The following is a 26,759-nucleotide window of genomic DNA, read 5'->3' as shown; positions in this document are numbered from 1 at the left end:
CCCAAATGAGGTTAAGTGCTGGGAAACTGCTACACCACAAAAAAAGAAATGGTGTTTTTTTTAAAAAATGTGGACATGATTTTTTGGGGGAGGGGGATAATTAAGGCTTATCTTCTTATATAGCAGAAAGTTTGTAGAAGAATATAGAGCAATTCTGATGCACACCAAACATGTGCTATGCTTTTATTGTTAAAGAGATTGCAAATCTTAAAAACGGGGAAGCCAAGACTGGAAGAACTCTTACCATCTCCAGATGTGAGCTCACACTCCGTGCAGCTGGGAGCCCCAGCGGTGTGCCTGTGGCCACGGGGCTGGCGGGGAGCCAGGGATCAGCCATGCTAAAGCCCAACTCCAGTTGTCTGCGGGAGGCCTGGAAGGAATCCCCTCCTCTGCACTGCTTGCTCAGCCTCTTAGCGTCCCTCTGGGCGGCTGCAAGAGCTTTAATCTCCTGGAGGAAGCTGGAGCCCTGCTGTGACTGCCACAACCCAGAGATGAGCTCTGTCACAGCAGCCCTCCCTAAAGCTGCCGCTGCTGTCTCAGAGGCAAAGGGGCAGCAAGCAATGGAAGTTGATGCATAGAGAAGTGAGACACTGTGAGCAGTGAAGGGCAAAAAGAATCCAATCCAAAAAAAACGATTAGGTGTTGATAATTTAGACAGTCAATGTCAAGAAACAGTTATTGTTGAGCTTTTAATTTTTGTGATTTGGTCTTCAGTAGATAACAAACTTCTGGGTGTAAGTCAGGACACTGTTTTAAACCCATTTAATGGAGATTCTTCTCTCAGTAGGATTAAGTATCATGCTAATCAGTCCCTGGAAGATTAGACAGATGTCCTAACAGAACATGAATGCACACTGCCTGATCCCTGAGTAGGTGCTAAGATACAGCAGTTTAAATGCTTTTAAGACAGGTCAGGACATCACCACGTATGAAAATCTGTTGTTGGTTGTGTTAGGAGGGGTTGATTTATTCTGTTTTTAAGCTCAGAGTGTTCAGAGTTTCCTTGGCTCCATAAAATTTTGCAAGTTCATAAAAGTTTCAGTGGTTTGGTATTGGCTTTTCTCCACACTTTTGTGAAACCAAAACCTTGGCTACAACTTGAAGCGTCCTCCTCTTCCCTGTGGCTGTACCTCTTTTGCCATCAGATAGCTCTGTACAGACTGTGATGAGGGAGTGGCAGAAGCTTCAGGTACCTTTAGCAGAGCCAATGACAAACGTCCATTTCAATCCCAGGCTATGATTAAATTTTGTTTGGTACTTTTCCCAAGCCACATGATGCCTTCTCTCTCTTGCCAGAGAACCTGTATTTCTCACTGGCCTCTAAAAAGAACACCTGCCTTGCACTCCTGCTACTCCCAGCTGCAGAAGACATGCTGACAGACCAGAAAAATAGGGAAAACTTGGGATGAGAAAGGTGATGAGAGGTTCTTGAAGAGAAAAGAGTAAAGAGAATAGAACTCTCTATCCCAGAAAAATAAAAACAAACTGCATGAGGGATAGGCCAGAATATATAAAGTAATGGGTGGCATAGTGAGCAGAAATCCTTGCTAACCCTCCAGAAGTCTAAGAAAAGGGGGCATCAGTGAATCCAGCAAGAGGCAGGTCAAGCTTAAAAGGGCTGCTCTTCCTGCAACAAGTAGACAGACTTTTATGACTCCTTGCATAGGTCTGTGGTGCAGGGAGAGCAAAAAGCTTACACAAATTCAAAGTGTAACTGGAAGAATTTAAAAAGGGGAAAAAAGAAAAAAAGCTGTTCATGACTATACAAACCTCTTTCAGGTTTAGAAAATGTGTGCTCAAATCAGTGCCAGCTAGAAAAAAAAAATGTCCCAAAGGATTTCCATTGGTTTGTATTCCTATATTCTTTTGTGAAGTGTGGGTGCTGTCAGAGACAGGGTACATTAGAACTGACGGGCCCTTGCTTTGACCTACTGCCACTATTCTTTCCTGGATTTTGAGCTGTTTCCTATACTTGTAATAGGTGTGTTTGCCCACTGTTAGCAGGAACATGATCTTTCTACAACGTGTAACATATTATGAAGGGAAGGATGGCAATTGGAGCAAAGCAGTACGGTATTCTTTGGCGGTTTTTCATCAGTGCCTCGCTTTTGGGCATTTCTCTATCGTTTGTGTTCAGACACGAGTTTTGTCTTCTCTTTTCCGTGGGACCTCTCTGCAGCAATTCGGTGTGCTGTGAGCAAACACTGTGCTCCCTGTTACCTGAAGCACAGAGGATTAGGCTATGGCACCTAATTAAACAGAGTGAAATTGCTGAAACGTGCACCACCCACTTTGCTCCAGCCTCCCACGATCACAAAACAATGTCTGGAATTCTTTGAAATTACCACTCCTTAGATGCAGTTTTTCCTTTGATGAGAGCATTTCATCAGAGTAATCCTGCTCTGGCTGGATTAGCTGCAGAGCAGGATAACATCTAATGTATTTTGCAGCTCAACTGCAATATTTCTTTTTTATCATTGTCCACCTTCCCTTTGACAAACGATGTTCCTAAAGAAAATGCCACCTCTCTTCCTCACACTGGCGCGGCGCTTGTCCCCAGGTGTTGTCAGGGCAGAAGTTTCCAAATTTACCGCAACGGCTCGTAGCTGCTTAAAGTTGCCCAGGTCTCCCTCTGGTTTTTTTTCAGTCCGTTTTCCTCAAGCTCCTGAGTTCTCCCGCTGGACACAAGCACCCCGCACAGGAGGGCGGGCAGGGAGGGATGGTCCCACGCAGCCCCCGCCGGTGGCACCCCCGGGGCAGCGGAGGGGCCGGGGTGGGCGCGGGGGAGGCGCCGGCCCCGGGCCGGGGGGGCGGGCGGAGGCAGCGCCCTTCCCGCAGCCCCGCGCTCCCTTGCTCAGCCCCGGCATCAGGTTACAGAAAAACTACACCCTCGCAGCACCCCTATTTACATACAAATAACTGGAGTGCCTGCATTTATGTCACCATTCAAGAGGCTTGCCAAGGGAGGCTGTAATCCAATCAGCAGAAGCTTTAAAGGGATGTCTGCAGAGTGATTAAAAGGGGATTTTTATTTTTTTTTTCTAACTGTAGTCATTAGTTTTCATTTTGTTTCATATTTGCAAAGAACTTTTAATCTGAGTTGAGAGGACAAAGATGCACATGTCCTAAAATACATGCGAAGAGATCAAGATGTTAAGAAGATCTCAGTTGTTGTGTGGAAAGCGAATATGACCCACAGGGATTAGTTTGCTTGTGCTGGTTTGGAGATTAAGTCTAAATCACTGCTTAAGGACTAATAGGACTAATAGGAATTCTTGGAAACACCAGGGGAAAAAAAAATCTTGTAGACCAGACTGGTGAAAATGGCTTTCCAAAACAGTAAGACTTTTTTAAAGTTTCACTTGATGTATGATGTTTCTGTTTCGGGTTTTTTGAATGCTTTCTGGGTATTTTGAACATTTTAGCTTTTAAACTGTTACTTAAAATACGGGTTGTTGCTGGGCTGGAGGAGAAAGTTGGTCTGTTTGTTTGCCGCTTGCAAAGCAGTAGCTGAAGGGGTATTTTTAGACTTGATTGTTAGTTTAAAACCAGAGCTCGCCTGTGGTTTCCTGAGTTTAGTGAATGGAAACTAGTCTAAACTCCTTGAATGGAAGCGGGAAACGGGAGTCTGGGGTTGGGAGTCACTTACCTTCGGGAATGCGCTGTTAAACTTCTCTGTTGTGCAAGTTTTACACACCTAAAACGCGTTCATAACAAAGGAGGAGAGTGAATGTCGGCAAGCAGTGAGTTTACAGGGAGCGTTGTCTGAGCTGTGCTGTTGAGGGAACAGGGGGGTAAAAAAAAAAAAAAAAAAATCCAACAACCGCAAAAGGCATATTTTGGACTTGCTCTGTCAACGCAGGAATGTAGGTTTGCATGATGTAATGGCATGCAAATGCTCCCCGCCGGGCAGCTGCTCCGTTAACCCTTTGCGGCGCCTACCCGCCTCTGCCAACATTTAACTTCCTTTCCTCTTGTTTTTTTATCTAAACCGACTAACGATCTGTTTCCCTGTGGATGGATGGCCGGGTCCCACAATGTTCCCGGCGGTTCCCGACAGGGTCGCGCCCGCCCGGGGGTCTCGGCCGGGGCTCCGCAGGCCCGGCTTTGTTCTGCGCCGCGGGGATGGGGATGGGGATGGGTATGGGCCGCATCGCCCTCGCCCCCCGGCTGCTACCGGGGCGGAGAACGGGCTGCAGGAAGCCACGGAGCTTCAGAAAAGCAACCTGGGAGCGGGAAGCGGTTCTAAAAAAAAAAAAAGACATAACACCCAAAAAAAAAAACCCCAAACCAACCAACCAAACAAAAAACCAACCCAGCAAAAATACCAGTAAAAAAAAATTCTCTTTCTTCCATTTAAATTTCCTAAAGTTATTGAGAAATACCCAAGGTGGAAAACGGGCCTCTTCTTTCAATCAGCCTCTGTTCAAGCTTGCTGCACTTTTCCGTGCTGGTGGGCTAACAGGCTGTCTCTCACAGCCAGCCGTTGGTTTGGTTTTGTTTGTTGATGTTTTTGGGGTTTTTTTTCCCATTCGGAATGATCTAACTTTATTTTGTTAGCTCGGGCTCTTTTTGATAAGGAAAGCAAAACCACGTGTAATGATGCAAAGTACAGAAGAAGCCTTTAGCGTGCTGAAACGATTGGGCAAAAGTCATCCCTTGTATAACTTTATTGGGTTTACGTCAAGGTGGAGTTTTGCTTCTTTCATTTGCGCCCCAATAAAATTATTTTCTCAGGCCCATTCAGAGGGTGGATAATTAACATACTACGTGAAAAGAGCCTTAGGGAAAGTGGGGGTGACTGGATTGATTCCTTATTGGCGCGCAGAGAAGGGCGTTATGACTTGCTAAGCACACAAACATTTACAATACTTGTAGCTCCTGATTTCAGCCTGGCTTCTGTACTGGCAGGTGAGGATGCAATGACAGGCGATACGGACAAATACCTCGGACCCCAGGATCTGAAAGAGCTGGGAGATGATTCCTTGCCTGCTGAAGGATACATGGGCTTCAGCCTGGGCGCCCGCTCCGCCAGGTATTGTATTTGCTGTTTCTCACGTTCGCGCGTCACCACAGCTACAAGTTTCTACAATCCGAGCGCGCTCTTTCACACAGCAGTGGAGCCTCTTTTGGAGCGAAGTAGAGGGGGTGTACTTCCTTTGAAGCATATGTTCATTGCAGTTTTATTTCATACTCTTTATTCATGTTGGCTTCTTATGGCAGTGATACAGAAAACTTAACTATTCACTTTTTCTGGTCTCTGTTCTTGCCCTGAATATCTCCCAGTTGCCTCTTTGCTAGCGGTCTGCAGCTGGTCTAGAAACTGATCTAGAGCAGCCAGCAAAACCAGGTTTCTTTTAAGTACTGCTGGGTCAGACTGATACTCACAGTAGAGGCTTCCTTAATGGGCTAATTTTGCTGAATAATGTTAATGCCAGAAAAACTGAATGACAATCATTTTGCTATTTTGGTGCTTTTATTTCTTTAAAGGTGCTAGTAAGTAATCCAACCAAGAGAGACAATATTAAAATTAAAATATTAAAGAAAAATGCTCCCCACCCCCCTCAAAAAAAAAAAAAAAAAAAAGAAAGAAAAGAAAAGAAAAAAGCAGGTTTACCCTAAATTTGTTGCAGGGTTTAATTTGACAGGGAATGGATTACGTGTTACAAAAAACGGGTCAAAGTTTCTGTGAACCTGATAAAACATTGTAAACCTGATATGATGTCTGACTAATGTTAATTCCAATCCAGGTGTCTCTAGATCAACGTTTTAGATTTCACTTTTGAATGTTGCTAAAACCTGCAGTGTATGTTGCTCAAAACAATTAAAGCTGCATGAGCAGGGATTACTTCCATAGTTGTGGATTTGCAGTGTAGTTACTGACAGTTGAATTGTACTGAAGCTAATAATTAAACCTCATAAGCTGGAGCCCTGAGGACTTTTTCCTATGCTGTAGTTTAAAGATCTGTTTTAAAAAGTGAGTTCATTGTCTAACAGCAAATGGCAACTCCCATAAAGTAAAGCTTAGATGTCTACCCTTCAATCTTGTTTGCTATGGTCGCATTAGAAATGCAAGCATGCAGGGCAGATTTGCTCTTTAGTAGTCCCCAGCCATGTTTTGCTTGGCTCACAATTTTTAGGGAAGTTCATAAGTATTTATGTGATACATACATTCATGAGGAATGCCAAAATGCATTTAAATAGTCCATTAGGTAGAAAATCAGCAAAACAAATCTGAGGGAAGAACCTCGTGTCATTGTAAATTGAATCAACAAAGCTGACGTGCTGCTTTTAAAGAGGAGCTGGCGGGAGCAAGGTCATCACACAGCACTCTGAGCTGTGGTCAGTGCTGAAGCACAGCCCTGATGGTGGAGATGGGAGCCTGCTCTGTGTGCAGAGCCGGGCACTGATTTACCTGACACCTTTGACTCGTTACAGCTCTCCTCCTGCACAGACCTGAGTGCTCCCTGTGCAGGTGGCAGAGCAGAGTTTCACAGTCAGGATCTGTTAGGTAGATCTGAGGGTTCAAGCCCACGTTATCTTTCCTTTGAGAGAAGTCCAGTATTCCCATGCTTCTGATTTTAGCAGTGCCATTACTATTTGTTGCTGCGTAGCTCATTTTTTTGCATTGCACATGTTATGCTCAGAGGAGACAAATACAGTGGTTTTCCTGTGAAGTATTTTATTTAGCAAAAAAACCGAAAAAGTATTCTGTGGATGTATCTTACTGCTGATTCTGAGTGTAACATTAAGAAATGAACACATTAAATATATTAGCCATCCAGCCATAACATCTTGCTTTTCCTGTCTGATTCTTTGCTTTCTATTTCTCCTGTTTCTTTTCCACTGTAAATTGCTTTAGTCCAAAAGTCAGGTAAGAAGGCATGGCATCGTGTTACATCTTTCTCATCTTTCTGCTGCTGCCATTGCTTATTTTCATTTTATTCAGCATTGGAAAGTGACATGCTTTTATTTTTGGGAGTGGGGGGTGGGTTCAGCCTTAGAGAATATCCCTCTGTTATAACAAATATAACTTAATTTCTTTATGCCCTTTATCATGTAAAAGTCTGCTTAACATATGCCTACAGTGTATAATTAAGATCCCAGTTCTGCTTCCAGCACAAGGAGGAACGTGTGCTAAGGGACTAGAAAAATTCAATTAGCGACTACTAAATGCATGAAACACGTTGTAGAGTTTTGAGTCTGAAAAGTGTTGCTAGTTCAAAAGTGTAATATGTTGTTGGATGTTGCTTTGTATTAATTCACCTTTTTTACTACTTTATTTTTTGTCACGTAGCAAGCATGTCTAGGCCTGCAGCATGTTTTTAGCACATACCATAATGTACCTTCCAGGGTTAAATATAACACACTCCTACGTTGATTTAATTGCAACACATTCAGAGTGATCTTAGTTATTTCTAAATAGTTCACCACGAACAAAATAACCCCCAAAACGCCAGAATCTGTATTTAATCATCAATAAGCTAATTTCTTTTTTCTTTCATTTCAAAATTATTACCCTTGCTTTGTAACTAAAGGAATAACTAGGGTGTTAATAACAATGTCAAAAGTGGTTCAGCCACAAAGAGGATGACAAGACATAAAACTTGCTCTTAGTTAAACCTGCTTCAGCAACCTGAGTTTTATGGGCAGGTGCTGTAACCTACCCACAGCTCCCCTGGGACCAGCCCTCATGGGTCTCCATACAAGATTAGGGCATAAAGATATTTATCAAAGTTCATCTAAATACCTAAATACACTTTTCTAGATCTATTCTAAAGCCACAGCATTACTGCCAAAGCAGTAAACATGTATTAAGATTTTGCTTATGTATATCGTAGGGAAGGGGATATTTAACTATAGTCAAATACTTTTTATTCCATTCTCCCCCTTGTATTTATTTCAGAGATTATGTATATTTTGCCATCTTGTGCTATCCCTGGAAGTTGCATGTATTAATTTTTTTATTTTTATTTTCTGTTCATCTCATTGTCACCCGCACTTTCTATGATAAATGGTAAATACAACAGCCTCCGCTCCTTCAGTTCGGATAGGTCCTACACGCTGAACAGGAGTTCTTATGCCCGGGACAGCATGATGATTGAAGAGCTGCTGGTACCAGCAAAGGACCAGGTATGTGCTGCGTCTCTGCCACCACACAGTGGGGTTCGTATTTACAGAGGAGGAGTGTGCAGCCCTCGGTGCCTCCACAGACTATCCCTGCTCTCTTAGCCATTGAAAAGGGGGAGCTGTGAGAAAGAAATCGTGGTTTTGATTCTGCAAGGGACAGGTGATGGGGTCCCAAACCAGAAGAGTCTTTAGGGGATCACTTATGTTTCTGAGAATGGGGTTGGTCATTTGCTGAAGTCACTGGGAGCATGTGTGACCTAATGCTATATGTGTCTTTAGAGTGCTTTGATAAGCTGGGAGCAGCCTGTTTTACAACGAGCAACCTTTGTACCGTGTAGACTGGGAATTACTATTGCCTGTTCTGTCCACATGGAGGGGACTCCAACTCCAGTCCTTGTTTTTCCACCCTTGGGAACAATTTGGCCTTGCAAAGATTAGGCTGTTATACACTGCTCAGTTTATGTATCTTCCAAACACTTGTGCAATGACTAATACCATGAAAGCAGGATCTTTTGACCTGATTCTAGCGTGGGAAGGTCTTTCCAAAAGCTAATGCTGGGGATGACTGAGTACTGTATGCTTTGTTTGTGAGTTCCTCAGCATTTTCCTTGGTGGACTTGTTTCGTATTTTCAAACCTAACTGAATTACTCAAGAGTTTCTTGTTGCACTGAAGTCAGAGATCTGCTAGGAAGCTAAATAAAAATTCATCTAAAAATCTTTGTTTGGGAGTGATGAAAGGACTATGGAGTGGAACTGTTGTTTATGCCCTGGAAGAGCATAAGGTGAATTGTAATGAAACAGAGGTTTTCTGCTGCTGTTTGCACAGAGGAGTGTTCCTGCACTGGGGGATTATTGATCTCAGAGGATATGTTAATGAGGGAAAAGGTCCACAGAGCAGGACTAGTGCATTTTAAGTCTTGGCTGTATTAGTCTGTAAATTCTAGTGTAATGTAAGTTATCCAGTTTTACTACAGCTTTTACACACAGTTTTGGTGGCATTATGAGAATGGCAGAAATTGGATTCTGTCTTCAGCAACAAAATGTTTATTATTAGATTGTTACTTTCAAGTAAAATGCTGTAAACCACCAATAACCTTAATTTCCAACAGCCAGCGAGGGAGAGTTTCTAAAGCTTGCATAGCAATGATTTTGTGGTTTCATTTGGTTTGAAGTCTGGAAACAAAATCTACAGCTACTGGCACTGGGGACGGGAAATTATATGTCAGGGCTGAGAACCTAAAGTTGCTCTGACGCCCCCTAATCCCAGGACTTCATTAAGTGTTCTTGATATAATGGAAACTTCAGAGAAGAGAAAGACTCTTCAGTCTGAGAATATATTGCACTGTTTTATGATTCTGGCCATTTTTGTGATTACCATGAAAGTAGATGGTATGGATTTAGCAGCTAGGGTGCATTTGATCACGTAGCAAGACTTAAAACAGGCACTATGTTGAAAATGTGCACCATCAACCTCTTTCATATTAAAAAATTCCATGACAAAAATAAAAATTACTTAACCTGTATGTGGAAGTGTTACAGTGACACTTCACCAAGTACAGGAGCTCTGCTTCAGGGCAAACTTCATATTCTCTGGGAGTTGTCATGGACCTCTCTGCTTTCTGGAAGATCTCTTTCAGTGCTGGCTCTTGAGCTGACAAAGCAACAAATATGAAAACCTTGTAGTGCTGGTGCTGAGCAGCAGTGTAGGCTGTTTTCATTGCATTTATAATCTGTGTTTTTGTGATTCCAGTTTTTGTCCTGCAGTGATTGTGCAATTATTGCAGTTCAACACTGGTCCAAATTTGTCATGTAAAATGAAGCCAAGCTGGAGGCCTGGTTGTCAGTCTAACTGAGAATGTTATTCTACTCTTAATACTCTCGATAAACTTCAAGTATCTCATGTCTAGTAGGGGATCAGGAACGAGAAAAGTTGTAGTGGAAAAAAAAAAACAGTTCTGTCTTGAGAAGTTAGTAAAGCCATGATTCTCTGAAAAACAAGCAACGTAACCCCAGCAAACTATATTCCTGAAAAAGGGAGCCTAGCTAAAATTTTCTGATGTGGCTTCTGCAAACCTCACTGTCCTGACAAAAATATATTCATCCTCTGGAATTTCTGTTCTTCAGCCCAGCCCTAAATTTACAGCACTTTGGCTGAAGCAGGACTGCGTTTGGGAGATGAAGAATTCGCTCTTTCTTATGCCTCTGTACATTAATGGACTTCTAGATAATCTCTGCTATGGCAGTAGAAAGGAGGGGAAGAAAACTGCCAGCTTGTGTTCCACCAGTTAAATTCACAGGAACAAAGAACACTGTGGGTCAAAACCAATGTCCTAAAAGTCCATCTGGAAACTGAGAGGAGTTAAAACTATTTTGGGAATCACACTACTTTGAAGCAGAGTGATCCATTGCCTATCTGCATATGCCATTTCCTCTAATTTTGGGCAGCTCAGACCTGTCTGGAGTTCATGGCAACAGCAAAGTCTCAGAGTAATGGGAATTGATTTTATCACAAATATCAGTATATAGAAGAGTAAGGAGCATTTGTCAACCTCTTGATCAGGTTAAAATAGAAGATCCCATGGTCACCTCTCCCCAGGATCACTGGGAGACTTGGGGGTGTGAAAAGAAACAAATGAGGAAGATTTGAAACCATTCTTTACTGAATCTCACTGCCAGCATATCACATTGAGTGTCGGAGAAGAGTTTCTAATAATTCCTTAGAAGTCACGATATTTTCCATTGCTTGCATTTGGTGGTTTATTGCTGACCCTGTTAAACAGGGAAGTCTGAATCCAGGCCACACTGTACCTCATAACCTGGCTGGAGTAAAGTTAAAATTTCTATGTCCTGGCATGTTACCTTGGATGCAGCAACTCAAACTGAATCCAAATTACTTTCTCCATGGAATAATTTACATCAACTTCTGAATTTAGTCAGCCAAAGGCAGGATGACTCGGACTGTCCATTAAATAGCAGCTTGCTGAATCACTTCAGTCTGGATAAATTCATCTGGGAGGAAGCATAAATTCTTCTGTTTGCTGAACTCTGATACTACACAGCCTGGATATTCAGTTATGCAACCAGCAGGATCCTTGCCAGCAGAACCATCAGTATTTTTATACACACATTTGCATCTAAGGCTGCCACACCCTTTAGCAATGCATAGTTAATCTCCCTGGGTCCAGGGAGGGAACACTGGGATCTGACCAAGCACAGGATGAATCCTGTGATTTGATGTCACTGACAGTGTTCCATCTTCTGGACTGCTTATGTTGCAATTTAGGACAGGATGAATTTTTTTGCCTGCCTGGAAAATCCAGCACCTCAAGAGCCTGAAAAATGAGAACCACAGATGTGTGCTGTGTGTAAGATGCATGTGTCCTGCTTCTAGCTTTTCCTACTCTGTTCCTCTGCCAAAATTGTTGGCTGCAGGCTTTGGATTTTTGCTCGCTCTAAATATGTCCAAAAGATCTGGTTGAGTGCACTTGGTCAGAAAGGAATGCTTTCAAACAGTAGTTACCTGGTGTACAGACCATACCTCAGGACAAAGGAAGACCAAGGAGCCCTAAGTATGTGTGTAGGCAAACCTACAGCACAGTGGTGAGCGTAGGAGCACCTCTGTCTAGCAGAGGTTACTTTGGAGTGATGGTATTTCCTTGGAATTTATGTGGCTCTGTGTTTAGTTTTCTATATCACACTGCTAAAGGAATGTGAGCGTGTTTCATCTGTAGGAAACCTGACCCCACATTTATTTGATGATGTGTGATGATGTTTGTTTGTTGATGTGGTGCCTGCCGGGGCCTCGGTGCAGTGACATTGTTATGCCTTAGCAGCATTTCAGTGGTAAACACCAAATTGTGGTGTTCCTTTTGGCACATTTCATTGCTTTGTCCTACTTCTGATGATAAAGTTAATCACTGAGCAAAGTAACACATTTATTTTTGTTTATCTGAATCTTTACAATGCCTGAGACAAGCTGTCTGAATTTTGCACTGTTTGGTATCACAAGTAATAACGTGCTCAGTATGAGCTCTTACAAATGATTTGGAATAGCAGAAATCCACAGCAATGGTGGCATTCTCAGGAAATGGAGGAGAATCTCTGGTGTCCTTTTGGAAAGGCTTAGAAAACTGTCTTCGTTAAACTAATGGCACTAATTAAATCCACTGTGGTCGCTTAATTGTCATTACTTTAACAGCGTTCATTTGTCTTTTTTTGTCTGATGGTGTATTTTGGTGTTTAACACATGCAAGTTTGCCATTTATTGTTGTTGCCTGTGTTTGAAGCATCAGGCCTCAAGTATATATATTAAAGCACAAAGTTCAACAAAAGATCCTTAATAGAAGTGTTAAGGTATGGAAAGGAGGAGGCATCAAGCCGTGTGGCACCGTGTTTGATGGGTGACAGAGCAAAGTTGTGCCCTGCAAAGATTTCTGTTGACTGGCAGTAAATTATAGTGTCGATGTTTTTTTGGAAGGAAACCTGGGATGCTCATCTCTAATAAAAGAAATGGCTAAAATTGAAGCTGGTTGGAAACCCCAGAGTGATGGGAGGGTTGCACATCCTGGCCAACAACACAGCACTATCTGCCTGCTTATCTTGTGGAAGTTTCTCAACAGAAGTATTTTTGAGTGTTTATGACTGACTCTGCCAGATTTACTACTAATGCTGATATTTCTGTTCAACATAATGAATTTGCACTACCACTGTGTGTCATCATATAAAAAAACAGGTGGAAATAATAAAACTTTCCAGTGTAGAAGTGTGTGCTTGGCTCAGCTTTGACTTGAACCCACTGAATTTGATTTGAAAACAGCCCATGAGGTTTTAGTCTAAACAGACTCTGCTCTCTCTAGATGCATTTGCCTCTAAGCAGCAAACAACCTACTTACAGGAAACATTGACATCTTTAACACCATCTTGGTTGAAGATTGTGTTGCATGACAGCTTCCTGACTTATTTTTATTGATTTCTGATGGTGCTTCTTAAATTATGGAGAAGCTTTTGTGTCACCCTGGAAATAGGGGCAAACAGTGTTGAAGATTGTTTATTTCATAGGATGAAAGAAACAAAAAAAAAGTGTATTTTACTAAAATGGCTTTGCTGCACAGTAAGAGGATTTTTAGGGTGAGAGCATGTTGCAGAGCTCAAGATACAGGAGTGTGCATGTGCGTGTCTGTGGGCAACAACAAGAAACAAATTACACCTCAGTGTGTCTCAGATGGGGTAGTTAATTATAGCAGCAGCGTTCCAGCACTTCACAGGGTTAAAGCTATTTTTGTGGCGATGAGCAGGGGCAGTGGCACTCCAGAAAACAGGTCTCATGTTGGCTGTATGTGTATGAGGACAAACTAAACTCCCCTCCCAAATGGGAACTGCTGGTGCATTCACAGCTTCAGCGAAACCCTCAGTGAAGTTATTCACAGGTTCTACTTGAACAAGGATCTATCCAATGGCATCTTCTGAGGGGGAATATTATACTGCCTGTCTACATGGTGTATGATTGCAGTACAAATGGTAATATATTTTTCAGTCTTTTTAACCTGACACAGGTAGGTAAATACTGGAGAGACACATAGTTGAAACTGAAGGAAAAGGTGTGAAAAGTGGGCAAAAAGAATGTTTGAAGAGACATGAGTTTATGTGTGTGTTCCATGTTACTGTTACAGGATTTCCAGCGTATATCATTTATCAGCGCTATTATATGAAAACAACCAAATGACAAAATTTAATAGAATTATAATAACAAGCTTGCATTTAAGACAAGTGTTTTAATGTTAATTTTAAATTTAAATTTGTCTCTTTTTTTAATTTTGTTTTGAAGCACCTGACGTTTCAAAGGGAGTTTGATTCTGATTCTCTCAGGCACTATAGCTGGGCTGCAGACACCTTGGACAATGTTAACCTTGTTTCCAGTCCCATCCATTCTGGGTAGGTCACTTAACAGTTTTCCTTTATCTATAGATGTGGAAGTGTATTGTTAGACAAAGAATACAACCTGCTGTGGTGGCTGATAACATGCCTGCTCCTGCTCCACTGGAAGCCAGTGGCAAAATTCACACTGACTTCAAGGAGGGTGCTTAATAACAGGAATCACTCTAAATTCTTGCATATCAAACCAAAAACTTGCTTTTGCCCTTAATTTTCTGAATGCCAAAACATTGTAATCCCACAGGCTTCTCTTTAATAGTCCAGTTTTGCTTTTTCTGTTGCTTATGCTTTGCTTTAAGTGTCATAAGCTGATTTTGTTTGAATTGCATTAAATTATTTGGAATATTTATTGAACACTCTGAAATCAGAAGTGTGATGTTATGCTTTCTGTTCCTTCACAGAGTAAAAAATGGGGGGATTTAATTTGACCTCTTATTTTATTTATACCTACGAACTCCTGCCCAGTCTCCAATATCTGTAGTTTGATTTTAGTGGTACTATTTGTTTACTTATGAGTCATCACTGTAATTTAGATGCTTCTTGACAGTACCACATAGACTTGATTTAAATGCAGTAGTAATGATGATGAATGCATATTATAAAAATTTACAAATGAATGTTTAAGGAATCTCTGCATATTAGATTGTCTGGTGTAAATATTTGTTGTTTAATTTTTGAGATCAGGACATAAAATTCCATATATTTTTTAATTTACTTCCCCATTTTGTGGCTAATTACATTCTTATCATAAAAAGGGGGAAGCACATATCAAAATATTTCAGTTCCAATACAGCAGCAAGTCCCACAAATCTAAAGCTATAGTCCCACAGTACACATAAGCACCTGCTTCTGCTAAGGAGGTCTACACAGTGGTGGATTTTTTGGTCCTGAGCTGCATTTTTGGTCAGTGCTAGCACTGAAATTGCAGTATGAGAAGCTGAAGTCTGTTGGTTGTCACAGAACAATGTCAGCAAGAGCTGGCAGCCCACCCCTTTGCAGTACTGCAGGATCGAATGTGGGCAAGTAATTCCTGAAATATGTTTAATGTCTTAATAATCACTAAAAATAAGAGATAGTCCCCCAGCTTCGGGAGTTCACTATCTTTTGTTACAATATTCTTTCTCTAATAGTCAACATTTCTTTGCTGCAGATTAAACCTTTTTCTTGTCATATCCATAGTGCTCATGGACAGCAATATCTTACTGGTCTCTTAACAATTGTTTTCTGTGTTGGAAGACATGTCATCCTGTCTTTTAGACTCAAATGTCCCAGCTCCTCCCAGGAGTGCTTTCCACATTTCAGCACATCTTTTCTGCTTTCCCCCTGGCTCTCTTAGGTAATTTGTGACACACATAACACACTTAAGCAATCCCACAGTCTGCTTGCCTTACCTATTCTGAGCCTGAAGTACCAAGACAGTACTTTCACACATCAAAGAAGGAAGTCAGGTTCATTTGGTATGAATTACTCTTGCCACTGATATATTGGCTTGTTTTTATTTTGAGGACTGGTGATAGGCGAGGTGTAGTATCTTGATTCATTATCTTGATCCTTTAGGCCCTTACAGATTGATCATTAAATAATTTACTCCTGAATGTCTCTGGTAATTGAGATTAGATTGATTGGTCTAAAATTTTCTGGTTTCTTTTCATCCTGATACAGAATAGGTCTGATGTTTGAATCCTGCCACTCCTCTGGGGCAGTACTTTCTGCCCTTAGGTCTTCAGCATGCTCACTAATGGTTCCAGCCCTCCAGAACATGTATTCTGTGGGCAATGGATCTTTCATATCAACTCCTTCAGATCTGCTCCTTTGGTACATGAGTCCTCACTAGTGTAGAGGTGATCTTTGCTGCCCAGAGGGGAAGACTGCTCCCCTGCAGACCTGCAGCAGGGGAGCAAACTGTGGGATTGCAGGGGAGGGAGAGGAGATAGATTTTTCCAAACAGGTACAGCTTTTCTGACCCATCGTGTTTCTCATTTGACATATCGAGTGCATAAGAAATGATGCTCTGATGATTCAGTTCCTTTGTTAAGAAAAAAACACAAACAAACAACAAGCTTCACTCGGTTTATTTTCTTTTCAGTTGTGGCCCCATATTATAATATGATACTGTTTGATTTTCCTTGTTATCTTCACCTAGAGGCAATCCGCAAATGTTCCCTTCTAATCTTCCAGTACCTCAGCACAGGATGCAGAGGATCGTGACTTTTCACATCACTTCTGTCAGCCTGTTTCTGAAAAGCAGACTCCTTTCCTGCTTTTTTGTGGTGCTTCATCTTTGTCCCCAGTTCCTTCTGTGGCCATGGCCAGGGGCACAGCTGGCTGGGGTCACCTGCTGTCAGCAGCCCTCCTGCTCTGGGTAGCCCTGCAGGCAGGTCTGACCCCTCTACTCTTTGCCTTCTTCATCCTCCCAGGGCTCCCTGATGTGCCGTGCTGGGGAGCTCCTCTGCTCCCTCGGGTCCCCCCTCTTTTTCCCATTCACCCACTGTCAGAAGAGAACACCAATATTTGTTCCCATTTCTTAACTGAGGCAGAAGGGGAATTTTGGGAGCTGGATGTGGAGAACCAGCAACGTATCAGTGAAAGCTGAAGAAAGAAGAAATTGCTGGCAGTAATTTCAACTCTTCTGGTTTTTCCTTTTTTCAAGCCAAGATAATGTTTTATGTTTTTCTTCTTGAGCTCAGATAAGTTGTTTTGCCAGCATATATTTTGAACAGGGTCCATTGTAAGCAGTACATTGAAATGCGTCATGAATCTTGAGGCCTCTGGAAGGGTAGAGACCCTTCCCAAAATGACCTTCACCTCTCAGACATGAGCTTAGTCCTGAAACTTTCCCAAAGTAAAAAGTGGGTGTGCTCTCTCCGTGTTGCCTTTTTTAACTCCTTGGCTGTCTTATCTGAAAGAAGGAAATGAGTGTGTCACGCTGCCTTCCGTATTGAGAAACTCAGAAATACTGGATCCAGTCTTGCAAGGTGGAATATATCAAATTAATTGTGGTTTACTCCAACCAACCTCCTGTACACACAGAAGAACTTATTTTTGACAGCAGTGTAATGAATGGCATGGGCTGATACTCCTTTCAAGTAACCTGCCATACATACATTCGTACATTATGCTTTGGAAAATGAACTGCTTTAGAAAAGTGCTGATTTTCCATGGCACAGTGGAGCATGTTTTGGGAATTCAGTGAAGAAATTGTGTTACAATAAATTCTCTGGTGACCTAAGTAAATTGTAAATGCTTTTCTCTTCTCTCTGTGATTCTGCACTTTGCAGAGAAATTGTGGAGTTGTGCTGACTAATTAAATGAACACTCCTTTTCATATTCTTTTTTCCCATATGTAGCATATTTTATATGACATATGTCATGATCTGTGAAGCAAAAGCCAAATAATTTCTAAAGCTGGCCTTCAAATGTGTTGCTTTTGTTATTTTTTGATTGTTACTTTTTCTTTGCACTTATTATTGATATTTTTTGTTGCTTGCCTCTAATTATCTTACATTAATTTTCCCATTTGCTTTCTAAATTATTTTGCAGCTATTCCTCTCCACTCCCCCAGTATGATTCAAGGTGATAACTCTGTGCTTTCTGTGAATCCTCATTTTCTTTTCTTTTTTTTTTTTTTTAACTTTTTTCCCACAGAGTGTGTGTAGATGTTTGTAGTGCATCCTCCCACATCCTCATATCCTCATCCCTTCCATGTATTCAAGTAGAAATGCTCATTAGCCTTTAGCCTTGTGTTTTAGAGATCATACTGTAGTTTCCATTATTAGTGCAACATTAATTTAGGTAAGCATCAGATACTAATATGTTAGATAGAAAGTGCATGAAATACTGTTTGGAATTGTTATTGTTTTAAATGGTAAATTACTAATTTGAAAACTAAACAAGGAAATAATTAATATGCTGCTGACAATGATTATCTTTTTATATGGGAGCAATATGCATAAAAGCTGATCATGCTGCAAGTTTTGTCCTCACTGAAGGCTGCAGTGTGGTGGGGACACCAAAGCTGTGAGGGGCTTGTTCCTACCTTGGGGCACAGGCTCCTGTGAAGGGTTAATCTACCCTTGCTGTGAGCAGTGTGCAGTAGCAGTGCTAAGCTCCAGGTTGCCAAGGCTGAACTGACCTTAAAATCTACAGCCTAAACACTCCTGTTAACTTGGGGACTGATTGATATAGGTACTTAGCTTTAATTTCTATTGTGGTGGGGTTTTTTAATTATTAATTTAAGTCAGTAGATTTATCTGCCTAGAGATTTTTGACAAGTCACACTGTCACACATCCTTTAAATAGTTTGGATTCAGAAGACAACATCTTATCTGAGTGTAAGTTTTGGCGTTTTTACATTAGATGAAAACCTCCTTTTCATTATTAATTCTGAGATGGCTTAACAAGCCTGTAATCATGTACATGATAGGCAGCTCTCCAAAAAATTGCTTTGTACCGAGCCATTGGGCCAAGAACAACCTGGCCAAGCTTCCCAGGAAGCTCCTCCGTGGTGCATGGGCCAGATGTGACCCCCTGGAGCTGCTGCAGCATCAGCCCCAAGGGGTGCTCCAGCCAGGCACCCCCTACACTTCCATGTAGTCTGAAAAGGCCCCATTTTCTCTGCAGACAGAAGCCATGCACATGACACGAGATTTTGGTGGTTTTGGCACCAAACACCAATTGCAGCAGATTCCTTTCGTTATCCTCCCTTTGATGGCCAAGGGCTGTGGGTCGCTGCTTAATATTTTACTTTGCTTCATGGTAAATTCAGGTGGATTGCCTTGAGCTCTCTGCACATCTAGTCATGGGCTGGCTCCTTGCCAGCTCTGAACACCCACCACTGGCCTGCTCTTCCACTTGTTCAGTGGCATCTGCCTTCTGCCGTCAGGCTTTCACCATCCACCCTATGGAGCAATGGCAGACAGAAAGAGCACCATAAATGTGCTGACAGGGCCAGTAGTGCTCAGAGAGGGAACCAAAGGTCCAGGCTCTCTAGAGCTGTCTCTGCCTGCTACAGCCTTCTGTTAGCAAACAGAGAAGTGTTTCGGTAAACAGAGTTAACAGACATCTAAGATCTTGTGGTCCATAAATATTAGGATTATCATAACTTATAGAGTATATAATTTAAAGATGGAGCATATTGGTTTTGACAGAGATCCAGTATTTATGGGAAGTGCTTGGTTAGCCAAGATCCTGTCCCACTGAAACAATTCCTCTTATGAGGAACTGGGATGCCCTAGTGGCAACATTTGGAGTGTACAGTATGTTTATCTAGGAGAGAAATGTGGAACGTGGATACAACTTATCTATATGAAAACTACTGTGAAATGCCATGCTTCAGCATTGTAAAATGTCTGGGGCATAAAAAATGATAAATTTGGGTTAGGATCATCTTAGAGAACTCCCCATCTTTACTGATGAATGTTGAGTTGAAGAAAGGCAATGTAGCAATTTCTTGATCTGAAATTCAGTGGGACAACATTTCTGTCTTACTTCATATATTTACAGCTTGTGTCCCCACTTGCTTCTCTCCTGCAGACCACTAAATACCAAATTTTGATTATGCTCCTGCTTTTGTGCAAATTTTCCCCACCATCATTGGCCAGATTTCTGAATGCACCTTATTTGCAGGCTTGTCCAAGCTGCAGCTTTTGATATCCTGCTGGTCTCAAAAGCAAATGTAATGGTCTTGCACAAATTCCCAATCATACTTCAGAGCATCTGGGGATTTTTTAAAGAACCTTCACAACCCCCCTGGACTACTGGCTCACACCCTTAGTTCAGTTTATTGTGGGGAACCAGGAAATTTAATGGATTCACCTGTTAGTCATGTGAGGGTTTAGTTCTTAAGAGCTGGCAGTTTTGGCAACAGCCTTCAAAATAGTGAAACCATATGACAGATGTGCATATCATACAGAAGGAACAAACAAAAACTGTACTGGCTTCAGGAGTGAGTTGGTAACTCATGTCCCTCTTGATACCAGCCTGTTACTGCATCTTCTACCAGAAGCTATTCTAATATTAATTCTTAATATTAATTAATCCCTTGCTAACAGAAAGGATTTTATTTAAAAATATACCACTCGCCACTTAAAAGTATAGTTTCTTACTCTTCTGTTGTTAAATGGAAAATTATGCATTGGAATGACACTAGCAAATGGGAATTTTCTTTGATGTCTTATGCTAATGAATATCACCTTCAAAGTGAAGTAATGGCATGATTTCCTCCAGGGAACCAAAAGACTAAAGGAAGTTAGGTGCCTGATAGTTGTCACTCATGTTCCCCATCAGTGGAAGTCCTCAGTAGCCTGGACTGACTGTCACCCTTGATGACAGCACTTGCTCTGCCAGCCCTCAGGAGTGTTTGCAGATGAGACTGTGAGGAGATTTTGAAGGCTGAGATCCCCCAAATAATAAGCATTTTTGATATTCCTTTTTCTACACTCTCTGGTTCCTTTCTGCATGTGAGGCTAATTACTCTCGTTTGTGGACAGTAGAGCTAATGGTAACAGAGGGATGTTTTAAAATCCTAACAAGCCACTACTAATACACTACTTGTGTACTCTTTCAATCCAAATTACCCAGTAGCACCTGGTCATTTCATCATGATGTTGCTAGACCTTTAGCAATTCCTGCTTTTGATAACCAATAGTTAACATGTAAGTATAAACTTTAAAAGAATCTCCATGTTCTTTGTGTTTAAACTGGGATCAGGGAGATGTTTCTAATCATGTTTTGAAGTCTGTGGTGGTTGACTTTTTTTGCTGATCTTCTGCTTGTTTTGTGACTATTTTTGTTGACGTGTTTCCTTTCTCCTGCAGTTTTCTGGTTAGTTTTATGGTTGATGCACGTGGGGGTTCGATGAGGGGTAGCCGCCACCACGGAATGAGAATAATCATCCCGCCACGCAAGTGTACGGCACCGACCCGCATCACCTGCCGCTTGGTGAAGAGGCACAAACTGGCCAGCCCACCACCCATGGTTGAAGGAGAAGGATTGGCAAGTCGACTGGTAGAAATGGGGCCAGCAGGGGCACAGTTTTTAGGGTGAGTTGTTCTACGAGTTGAATTGTTTACACTCATATTGCACCTTTCGTTTCCTTTATCCTGTGGGTCTAAGTTAGTTAAACATTGACTCTACCTCATCTGAGCATGTAACACAGGCTACTTAACTTAAAACATTAAAAAATGCCAACCTGCCATTCATTCCAGAAAAGTACCCTTGTATTTTAAGGGGAGTTTTGCCTCTAGGATGACTGCAGGATGGAGAGGAAGGTAAGGAGTGCCATGAAAAGGCAAGGGCCCGCCCTCATCTACTCATGCAACCTGCCTTGGAAGTCAGGAGGAGTCACACACCTATAACACAGGTTTTGACCCCCTTGCTTGTAGAGTATTTAGAGAAACAGCACTGTCACAAAGAAGTGTCCTAAAGACACCCACAAGGACCCAAATATTGAGCTGTGTTTGCAGTGTGTGCAGGGCTCCCTCTGGAGTTGCTGGGAGCTGCTTATCTCTGTCTTGTGGAGAAAAGCCACTTGGAGTGAGGGTGGAGCACTTACTGTACAGTGGTAGTACAAATAGTATAAATGCTAGGGACTGACTTTTTAAAAGCTTAAAACAGGGGAAACAATCCACTATGATGTGGCCTTTTTTTTCCCTAATTATAAATTTTGTTCATTACCATTAGTGGCACCCTGGTGTAAACTGCTGGTTCTGTCGGGAATGACAGTTTGTTCCTAATTTCCCCTTCTCGTTTCTCTTCCTGCTGCATGGATGTTATTCAGTAAACTGCATCTTCCTAAATCTCCTCCCCCTCTAAATGAGGGTGAGAGCATGGTTAGCCGAATCCTGCAGCTTGGTCCACAAGGAACAAAATTTATTGGGTAGGATATGTACGGAAAAGATACAGAATGTCTACAGTTTTTCTTTCGTTTCCAATTTTTTGTTATTCCCATTTTTATTTTTTTTGAGTTCTCCAAAACTTTCAGTTGATTTATGTCACTGAAAGAGAATCATAGTGGCTTGATTTTAATATAGCTCTGCTACTACCTTGTGCTTATAGGCATGTAAAATTCACTGCCAGCATTCTGCTTTCATAACTTCTGTGCTTTTGTAATTTTTTAAATTTGAAGTGTTTCTACTGCATTAAATACATCTTAATACACAGTGACAGTCCTTTAAGTTCAACCCTGTGGTAGAGAAGGTATTTACAGGCCTTGAGTGAGTCTGTTTTGGGAAGAGCATTTGTAAAATGTTACCGCATAAAGTCTACTATTTATGAAAGATTATTTAGAAAAAACGTTATTGAGTGAATGAATTCATTCAGCAAGGTTGGAGCAATAATAATATTTTCAACCTGCAAGAGGCATCTTGTTAAAATAAATTTATAAAACCAAATATGCAACTCAAAGGAACTGCAGTGTGTAGTTTAAATATGTAAGAATGTTTCCTTATGTTTTTGACTGTTGTTTTCAAACCATATTGTGAAATTTATTGCATTAGGTTTTCAAAATATTGCTGAGTGTTTGGTGTTCCAAACCTGTTCAATACCTTCTCACTGAGTATTCTCGTTAAATGTCATGCACAAAATTGTGTGGTTTCTAAATATTTACAGAGACAGTATCTGAAATATTAGCCTGCAAAGATTGTACTCCAGTGATAGTTTTCAGTTTGTACTCTTTTTGAACTAGAGTAAATATCTTAAGCAATGTATTTGAATTTTTGGAATTTACTTGCTGTGCACAATGGGAGACAGCAGCTACATCCCTATTTTTTGTTAAAGGACTTGAGATTAGGGTAATAGCCTGGGTGTTCCTGAAAGCATCTAAGCATCTAAAATATGTATGTATTACTCTTTTTCTATTTTCATGGGGGAAAAAAAAAGACTAACTCCTCTCCCTTGGTATTTAATGTGAAAACTGGACTTCCAGCTAGTTTATTATCCCTCATGATGGCTGTTGTGATTTCATGCTCAAGTACTTGGTTAATGCAGCCAGCACCTTGCAGGTGCACAGTACCACAGAAATGCTGCGTAATTCTCCCATCATGCGACGCTGCTTTTAACAGAGTTATTACAAAGCAGTTAAATCCTTTACAACCTCTGTAGGAAAATAATGATACTGTCTATTTAAATGTCTTAAAGCTGCATAATCCATAAATGTTCACTTACTGTGTGATTTCAGTCACTTTGTCTTAGCATACTTTAAAATGCATATCCTGCCTGTGAAGTGTTTGGCAAAAGTGTCTGTTTTGTTGAGGAATGGCACATGAAGTGAATGGTGGTTTCTGTTGGTTGTTCATAAAAACTGTTCAGTAATGCACTTGCAGTCCTCTGTTGAAGATACATTGTCTGGTGACATAGGTGTGTTCTTAACCACCTTCTCATTCCCTTTCCTTCTCCCTGAAACGTTTGACAGTAACTAATATAAATGTGGTTGTGATGTTGTTTAACCCAGAGAAATCCCTTCTGAAAGGATCTAAAGGTTCCCCAGTGATGTTTCCTGTGCAGAGGTTGCAGCTGTGATGCTGGGCATGAGAACCAGAGTGAAGCTAAAGAGAAACAGTCTCTTTTATTTCACAGGACCTGCATCAACAGAGAGCCAGGGAGAGCTGTGAAAAGTTTGGGACTTAGTTTAAAATCTGCACACATGCATGGTTCCTGTACAGTCAATGGCTGTTGCATGCATTTGGATAGCCAGACTGTTTCTGAAGTGACTCTGTGCCTTCAAACTCCCTGAGCCAGATCTGAATTTTGACTATGCTAATGCCAAGTAAAAGTTATCAGTGCTGCGTGTGCTGGAGGCAGGTTGGATCACCTACATACTGGGATAAATGAATGGGGAGAACTCTCCTTAGCAAAAGTTGTCACTTTTGTTTCTTTCATGAAGCAGATCAAAAGATTTACACAAAAAATGAGCTATGTATATTAATTTTTTCAAGTTATCTGTTAATTACAGTTTAAACAATAAAGGATTGTGCAGCTTTGGCAATTTTAAAAACATTTTTACCATAACAGCGTTAACTATTTTAAATGACTATAGTTTTCTTAAAGTCTTAAGACCCATATGAAATTAAGGGCAGTGGGGAAATATAGGGTTAAAAATAACATGATTGTTTTTTCTCTAGCCCTGTCATAGTGGAAATCCCTCACTTTGGATCAATGCGAGGAAAGGAAAGAGAACTAATCGTGCTTCGAAGTGAAAACGGGGAAACGTGGAAGGAGCACCAATATGACAGCAAACATGAAGACTTAACTGAAATACTCAATGGCATGGATGAAGGTAAGTATTTTCTCCAAGCTTTAGCAAGCCTTACCTTTGTGCAGGCTTGTGAACACGAGCTGACTAAAGCAACCTAAAGTAAAACAGTGCAGGGGATATCTGACTTTGGGGAATACAGTGTGTGTTCCATATTAAACTGGTGGAAAGGGTGTAAAAAGAAATTGTTCTGCAGCGGCCTGGAGACATCCTAAAATGAGTGGTAGGTGTTGGTCTGAAGCCTTGCCAAGCTTATGCAAAGTTGCACAGTTGCTTTACAGCGTGAGTTTGAGAATAACACCCAGCTGGAGGTAAGTGTGTCTCAGCTGCTCAGGCAGGGCCACGAGAAGGTCATTCCAAACCAGTGATGAAGTGTAAATATCAGCTATATTAGGCTTTCCCACAGATGCAGACATCAGCCCATAGAGCATTCTTCTTTGAAACAGTGGTGTTAGAGATTGCCTCCCACAAATACTCAACTTGCCTTCTTGATGCCCATCTGGGGACTCTGGCTCCTTTGTTTTGCTTGGAGGTTGCTGTTTATGTGAGAGTCCCAGAAGATGAGAGGACCCAGCTGTACACAATCCATCAGAAGATGCTGTGACAGATGGTCCCTGAAAACATATCGTGGGCAAAGCCAGGCTGGGGCTGCAGTGATTCCTTGGCATCACTGCTTTCTTTTCCTAGCAAGTATTTTAAAGTCACTGATAAATCGTTGCTCTAGCCCTTTGCATCTCAGTGTGAACAAAATAGCTTGAGGTTTGAACTTGGTTTTCTCTAAGGGCTTATCCTCAGGATTTTTCTCTGGATAACCTCCTACAGAAAGTCACAGTGTGGTGGGGCACAAGCTGCAGGGAAGTGCCTTCATTATCAGCAGAAGCGTGTGAAGGAAATGATCAGGCTGTGGATGGCAGCTCTGGGAGGTATCTGCAAGGAGACTCTGCCTTTGATCTCCTCCTCTCCTTGTTTGAAGAGGGCAGCCCCAGCTGAAGGCAAGCCTTGAGAATGTGGGGAGTAGTGCTGCTGCGAGGGTCTCCCTGGCCATCTGAAATTTAGCATTTTTACTGATTTTCTGGTCATGTGGGAATGGGAACAGCAGGATAGGCTTGTGTAGTATTTACACTTCAAAATACTTGGACTGTATCTCACCTTGTAAAAACACAGAGCAACAGCAAAGATCTGCTTGTTACATGATGATCTATCGTAGCTATTTATTTCCAAATAAATATGATTAAAAAAATCAAACAGGAGGACAGAAACACTGCAAATGTTTTGTCAGTGACTTTGGAAAAATAAAATAACCCTCATCCCAGAAGAGTACCTAAAAGAAAAGCAGTGGAACAGGTGAAAGACTGAGCACAGCCCAGGATAGTATGGCCTGGGGAATTATAGTTGCTTCAGGATCAAATGCAGTAGTTGCAGCCTCTCAGAAAGAAAAATCTCACCACTGCTCCTCCTTCTCTGCACACTAGCATGAGATTGAAGTGATGATTTGGTATTTGGGCAAAGTAGTGGTGCCTTGTCAGTGGTGAGGTAGTCAACACTCATCAGCAGCTTGCTTATTTTCTTTTCAAACTGAGTTTGAAGATTTCAGGGTAGGAAATCTGGGCACAAAAATACTATACTGCTCCAACTTGCATCACTTATGAAAGAGCTCCAGAGGTGCCATATGGATAAATTGACATTTTACAGAGAAGAGCTCAATAAATAAAAAGTCTTTGAGAGAGGTGGGCACGAAGTCCTCGGTACTCAGAGCCTAAAATAATAAGCTTCATAATTTGTAACCACAGTACAACTTTCAGATCTCTTGAGGGTTTCAGGTGGCTCTTTCCTTCTGGGGAACTGCTGTTTGAGGTTAACGGGTGTACGTGCAGCCAGTGGATCACAGAAAGTGTGATGGACATTATTCCCTTAGAGCGAAAATATTTGGCACCTTAAAAGCCAAACCTCAGGAATGGCTTTTACAAATCCAGGCAGTAATCTGTGAGAGGAAAAGGAGAAAAAATACTGCAGACACACCCATTGTGTCCATTATTTGTTCAGTTAATTTTAGCTTAATCCTCCTCTAACTAGGAAAATAAAACAAAAAACCACCCTGCATTAAAATAGCACAAGAGTTTTGACTAAATTCCCCTCTAGTTAAATGACATCTTTTCAGTGTAAAAGGTCTTTCAAGTGATGACAAAAAAAATTACAAATATGTAGAATTGAGTGACCTGGGTTTTTTCACCTGAACTTTTACTGGTTTGTTACAAAATACTGCACTTAGACTTGGTTCCAGAGGGGTATCTTGCATTTCAGAAGCCACAACTTTGGAAGAAGTTTTATTCCAGGTATGAACTCTGGAGGCAGAAGCAATACTTAATTTAAATAAAGAGCAGCCACACAGTCATTTAGAGAAGTTCAGTGTTTCTTTGAGAGAAAATTCATCTGCATAATCATCTCTTG

The 26,759-nt window shown here is 41.4% G+C and overlaps 1 protein-coding gene across 30 annotated transcripts in view; it reads left to right on the top strand.

Annotated features, from left to right (window-relative positions):
• The window catches only part of ANK3 (ankyrin 3), a 304,909-nt gene that overhangs the window by 225,668 nt on the left and 52,482 nt on the right, over positions 1-26,759 (top strand). For 18 of the 30 annotated variants that reach the window (XM_050340346.1, XM_050340415.1, XM_050340406.1 and 15 more), the window contains 5 exons: positions 4,912-5,035; positions 8,031-8,133; positions 13,956-14,062; positions 20,878-21,102; positions 24,181-24,335. In XM_050340346.1, the coding sequence (XP_050196303.1) occupies positions 4,912-5,035; positions 8,031-8,133; positions 13,956-14,062; positions 20,878-21,102; positions 24,181-24,335 (714 nt within the window). Of the gene's footprint in view, positions 1-4,911; positions 5,036-8,030; positions 8,134-13,955; positions 14,063-20,877; positions 21,103-21,839; positions 21,939-24,180; positions 24,336-26,759 lie in introns of all 30 variants that reach the window. The other 12 variants (XM_050340482.1, XM_050340462.1, XM_050340472.1 and 9 more) reach the window with 2 other exon arrangements.

This window comes from Myiozetetes cayanensis, unplaced genomic scaffold, assembly GCF_022539395.1.
Source record: "Myiozetetes cayanensis isolate MyiCay16 unplaced genomic scaffold, myiCay2020 scf10, whole genome shotgun sequence".
Lineage (NCBI taxonomy): Eukaryota > Metazoa > Chordata > Aves > Passeriformes > Tyrannidae > Myiozetetes > Myiozetetes cayanensis.
Note: the sequence above shows the minus strand (reverse complement) of the source record. Positions and strands in the feature narration are given on the sequence as shown.